Genomic DNA, 6,000 nt, shown 5'->3' with positions numbered 1-6,000 from the left:
CTGATGATGGAAAGGCGGCTCACTCTCCTCCCTGAGTGCCCCCCCCCCCCCTTCCCTATGCAGAGTTTTGATGAGAGTGTAAGTTACTGTTACTGCTCTACTGTTACTGTTACTGCTCTAGGCATTCCACTGCCGAGATCTCCCTTCAGTCAGGGTAGCTATTTAATACTGAGGTTCCTCTAGCTACCTAATAGTTACTCTAGCTACCTCTAGGTGCTCAATATTGGGGGTACTTCTGGCTACCTAATACTAGGGAACACCTGTAGCCACCTATGACAGGCAAGGGAAGTAAGGGAGAAGTGATAGCTGGGACAGCCAGCACACTCGCGGTGCAGTTCGGCGGGGGTTTGTGGATTCATGGAGGGTGAAGTCTAAGGTGCCAGGACATCTGTGCCTATAGGCTCCTGTGAGGTAAATCCGGGCCTGGCAGTGTGTGGGCGAGATCCTCCTGCAGGCAAGATCACTCTGTGACACTTTGGGGAGGATCGGGGGTTGCTGTACACAAACAGGATTCTCGGGAGAGCCCATCTTTAGCAGAGTTTATTCCGATGTGTGCGCAAAACTTTAGTGTTAAAGGGGCACTACAGCAAAAAACTGTAAAATTTTAAATATGTGCAAACATATACAAATAAGAAGTACATTTTTTCCAGAGTAAAATGAGCCATATATTACTTCTCTCCTATAATGCTGTCACTTACAGTAGGCAGTAGAAATCTCACAGAAGTGACAGGTTTTGGACTAGTCCATCTTTTCATAGGGGATTCTCAGCAAGGCTTCTATTCTTTATAAAGATATTCCCAAAAAAGGATTTAAACAAAGATGCTGGCCAGCTTCCCGGCTCGCTACACAGTTTTTTGGCAGTTGGACAGAGCAACTGCCATTCACTAAGTTCTTTTGAAAATAAATATATCCCTGAGAATCCCCCATGAAGAGATGGACTAGTCCAAAACCTGTCATTTCTGTCAGATTTCTACTACCTACTGTAAGTGACAGCAACATAGGTGAAAAGTAATTTATGGCTCATTTTACTCTGGAAAAAATGTATTTGCTTATTTGTATAGGTTTGCACATATTTTAAATTTTACAGTTTTACAGTTTTTCGCTGTAGTACCCCTTTAAGTAGAAGGCCAGTAGCACGGTTACAACCACTACCAATACATTTGGAAATGTGGCACAGCTCCTCCCCGGCTTCCCTTTCCTCCCTAGTAATAATGACAACATAATGTAGTGGATACCTGTCTTGCCATGCATTGCTATGGCCTCACTTTACATCTCAGAGAGGAGTCTGTATGTTCTCTCAGTAGTTGCTCCCCATGTGGTTTCTTCCCATAACTCAAAATCATACAGATAGGCTTATTGATTCCCCCCTCCTCCAAAATACAATAAAATTGGCCTTAGACTATTATAGAAGAACAAGACAATGACGGACTATGGTTGGGAATAGATTATGAATGCCTCTGAAGAACAGTTAGTGACATGAATATATACTCTATAAAACACTGTGGAAATGAAAGCTCTTTATAAATACTTTAACCTGTAAAAGGGTCTTCTCCCCACCTTGTTATAACAAACCAGTTACATGATATAGGACTATCCATGTTACAGGTATGGATTCTGGCATCCCTTGGCCTATGGTTAAGCTAAAGCATACAAACAGAAAGTCACCAGGTAAGGAGACAGATCCTGCTCCTCAATAATGTTCATCTGTTCTAGCTATATAGTTACTACTTCTTTGACTGTCCCTAACATGACTTTAGACTGCATTAACTTGAAGAGTACTATTTCACCAAACAGAATTATTTTTAGCAGTGTTCGTGTTATGTATGTAAACACATTGGGCTTGATTCACTAACCGGCGCTAAGTATTAGCGCTGGAGTGAAAAGCCACTTAGTGCCTGAAATGTAGCTTTGCGGGCACTAATTGCCACGCAAAGCTACATCGCGCACAGCCCAGTGCAGTGCGCACGCAGCCGGTATTCGTGCGCGGTGCGACGTTTATAGGGCAGTGGGTGCAGCCGCGCACTATTACCGGCTGCGTGTGCACTGCACTGGGCTGTGCGCAATGTGTGGGTGCAAACCACTTAACTCCGTGGTTTGCACCCGCTTAGCGCTGGTGAGTGAATCAAGGCCATTATGTAGAACACCACGCTTCTGCACCCAAGCTAGTGGAGAGGGTCATGGGGTTGCGGTCCATGTCACACTTTTCCTAACTCCGATGCTTTCTCCTTCCAAGCCAAAAGGAGGCAGCATTGGAGTCACATGAAGTTAGTGACCTCTCCGTGACCCTGACAGCTGCTTCGGGGGCTAAAATGCGGTGTTCTGCACAGTGCCGGATGCAGAATCCCTAATTCGAACTCCAACACTAATCTTTAGTCCGCCTGATGATTAATTAGGCATTGCACACACACTTCACACACTATTCACAGGACAAGACCCCATAGTTAGCCACTGACAATAACCATGAGGATGGGAGAAGCAGCCTGGGAATCCCAAACATTCTATTTCAGTAATGACATCAACAACTGTAAGTACAATGATTTTTACTGGAAAATTTATTTTTATTACATTTTTCAAGTATTTAATATAAAATTTGATAGCAAGGCGATTGAATATCTGATGCATATATCTGAATATAATACATACCCATACAGAGGAAAAAAACATTTTTTATTAAATATTTACATCAGGAAGATACATTTACAATATAGAATGTGACACTCGACTGTTTAGATTACATTAAAAAAATAATTTATTTTTTTATCATGGAGTAGTTCACTTTGTGTAATCTCTCCTGGAAAGACAAATATTCCCTGTTTTTAAATAATGAAAAAAGAACAAGAACAAAAATAAAAAAAACATTAAGTAACTCTGATTCATTTATATAAGTAACTAAGATAACTATGCTGAAACCCTAGGATCTGGAAAGTCCTCTATCATGGAAAGATATCTCAGAAGGCTCAGACAAGCCAAGCAAGGAACGGTTTAGTGTGTAAAAAGGGATATAAAAGGGATGCAATGCTAAACACAACTGGATACATTTCAGTATTGTAGACATTCAAGTATCTTCTCTAGAGATCAGAGGTAGACAACCTGTAGCTCTTCAACTACTGGCAAGCCATAGAATATTTGCTGTAAGGGTGTTTACCGGGTTAGGTGCCATACAAAGAGACTGCTACAGGAAAACATGTTAAACGTCTTACTAAGCAAGGTCCCTTTTATCGATTTGAATTGTACCTTAAGGCTCAATAAAGGCAAGACTCTCACAGGTCTAGGTCATATGCAGCATCTTTTCACATGGATATAGCCAACTTCCCAATCTTACATCAGTAGAAGTGAACAGTGTCTTAACCAGTGGTGCACTGCCCTACAATTCTACTGACGATTTAAGGACCATTCAGAAGACCAATACATCAACACCTATATGGACTTAAGCCTGCCATATATCATTGTTAACTGTATAATGACTACATATCTATAGGAATCCCCTAGTCCCATCAGACTTACCATCCCCAAACCTGCAAGGTCAGCCATGTCTATCATGGATTTCTGACATGAAAAATGTGTTTTGTTTGCTGGAAGGGTAGTTGGCTACACAAAAGAGCTGTGGCTTGATTTCAGCAAAAGTGAACTGAATGTAAACTGATTAGATAAAACAAATTGTGTGTTTAAATGCACAACACAACAAGTTTTTATTGTTTCAAATGAATGTTTCTACAGCTCTTGAACTACTAACTTGTGTTATATGTTCACTGCACTCAGAAGTGTTTCTCAGCCTTGCAGGAGTTTTATGACCTCTAATTCGTTATCAATGTTAACGCCACAGTATGATTCTCTGATGGCAGAGAAAATGTCAGTTAGAGCTCTGGATTCTTAATATTTACACTGAGAAAAATGTAAAAAGAATTACAGCCTAGTTCTATGTAGGCTTGGAACTGTACATACACATTATTCTTATGCCACACGTCAATTCAGAAAAATAATGTAAAAAGGCTTATAGCCTAGTTCTATGTAGGCTTGGGACTGTGCATACTTGTTTTTCTCATAATGTCACCTTAGGTCAGGTACAAGTGGCCCGCACACTACCAGCGATATCCTATGCGATTCACCTTCACTAATCGATCTGACTGTTTTATGCCCCCATGCTCTGAATGCAAAAATCGATTCAGAGTCAATCAAATGATATGTGAACAGTTGTCAATTCATGTGCTATCAACCAATGTCTACCATCCAGCTCGTTTGACTACACTGCTCGATTTTTCATGACATTGACCACTTTTCTTCAATCAAGCATACTGGAACACACTCGATTCGCTCTCATTCGATAAAATGATCGAATTGAACGGTCAATTGTACAGCTAAATTGGTAGATGTATGGCCACCTTTACTATGAGAATAGACAGTAACTGGCCAAAGGTTCAGTATATGGTACACTCACATAATAAATACAAAAATAAGGCATAAGACAGATCGGTTGCACCTCCATGTATGGTTACCAATAAAGATGAAGAGTTACAGGCTGCTTAAACGTGGACAAGATTCTTAGGACAACTAAATTCATAACTGTCCAGCCATCAGGACACGTTGTTCCTGATTCATCTGACATATCAGAATCTAAATCTGGGGGCTGCGTTCTTATTCAGTAGTTGCTAGTCCATCTAATTTCCTTTCTAAGTACCCTTAGTAACTACACATGTTCAGAGCTACCTAAATTCAAACAAAAACACCTGCTGTAATTACCTTTACAGTAAAGAGTTCTATCACAATTCTGATACAAAAGCTGAGAAACTGGCGCACAATGACGTCTTCACGCACAAGGGCACATCACGGATGTAACTAAAATTCAAGTTCGTTGGCCTTGCAAAATGTCCTTTGCCTATGGAATACTTCATACATCTGCTGCCCTACAGCAGGTCCACTAAATGTCTCTACCACCAAGCAAAGTCAAGCAGACTTGATTCCTTCAAAGGCACAAAACTTCCACCTTTTCTCCAGTGTTGCTCCTACACCAGTGAATTCTTGTTTAAACATTCGCGGTAACCTCAGGAGTAAGGTTTCAATTTCATTTGCTGAGATCTAAAGATAAAATAAAGAAATATAAACCAAAAGGTGAAAAAATAGAAGAGTTTTTTGACAAGGTAAAATGAACAGTCATGGGCTAGTCCATAATTACCAAAAATAGATTACATTTTTGATCACATCTGTTTCAGTTTACCTGTACATGTTTGCTATAAAACACTTGCAAATAGCAGGAGTATCCATAGACTATCATTCTTAAAGCATTACCGCATGCAGTAGTGCAGAAAACAGCTGACTTTACAGAGAACTTAGAAAAATGTCAATTCATAAAAGCAGTTACCTCATGAAAAGCTGACATTTCCGAGCAGTGAGGTAAATTACCAACTTGTGCGGTAATTACCTCAACATATGTCAGTAAATGTCAATTCATAAAGATTAGAGCAGGCGGTAATGGCACGGAACATACCGCATGCTTTGAAGAGGTGATAAGAGAGCAATACGAGCAAAGTTAATGGAGACTCACAGTGAGATCTCCCCATAGGCAGCAACAGCGAGAGCAGAACAAACAAGGCTTCCCCTGAATACCTTAGGCTGTGTGTTTAACCACTTGGGTTTTAAGATGTGTTTGTCACATCCCAAAGCATGGCATGTGTAAAGTTTCTTGAAGTTCTTCTACGCTGTGGCAATTAAATAAATTGTTAAGAAAGACTAAGGCCCTGTTTACACTTAATCAGTTGATACGCGTTGTCACGGACGGTTGCGGGGCCGCAGGCGCGTCCTGTAACCGCCCGTGAAGAAAAAGCGATCGCACTCGATTCTCTGCATCGATTGCGCTTCAAATCGATAGAATCTGGATTTATTGTGTAGGAGGTCTGCAGTCCTTTCTCAGCAGAGAAATAGCATCACCTTAACTGCAGGATGGCTCTTTTGATATGCTAACAAGCAGGGGCAAACCCTTGAGTTCAGAAAGCTTGTCCCAGCTGA

General features: G+C 40.9%; 1 protein-coding gene across 10 annotated transcripts in view; it reads right to left on the bottom strand.

Moving 5' to 3' along the window:
- Positions 1 to 2,601: 2,601 nt before the first annotated feature.
- The window catches only part of ENOX1 (ecto-NOX disulfide-thiol exchanger 1), a 723,730-nt gene continuing 720,331 nt past the window's right edge, over positions 2,602 to 6,000 (bottom strand). For all 10 annotated transcript variants that reach the window (XM_068267775.1, XM_068267774.1, XM_068267784.1 and 7 more), the window contains one exon: positions 2,602 to 5,073. In XM_068267775.1, the coding sequence (XP_068123876.1) occupies positions 4,942 to 5,073 (132 nt within the window). In that variant the 3' untranslated portion in view covers positions 2,602 to 4,941. The remainder of the gene's footprint in view (positions 5,074 to 6,000) is intronic.

This window comes from Hyperolius riggenbachi, chromosome 2 (genome assembly GCF_040937935.1).
Source record: "Hyperolius riggenbachi isolate aHypRig1 chromosome 2, aHypRig1.pri, whole genome shotgun sequence".
NCBI lineage: Eukaryota > Metazoa > Chordata > Amphibia > Anura > Hyperoliidae > Hyperolius > Hyperolius riggenbachi.
Note: the sequence above shows the minus strand (reverse complement) of the source record. Positions and strands in the feature narration are given on the sequence as shown.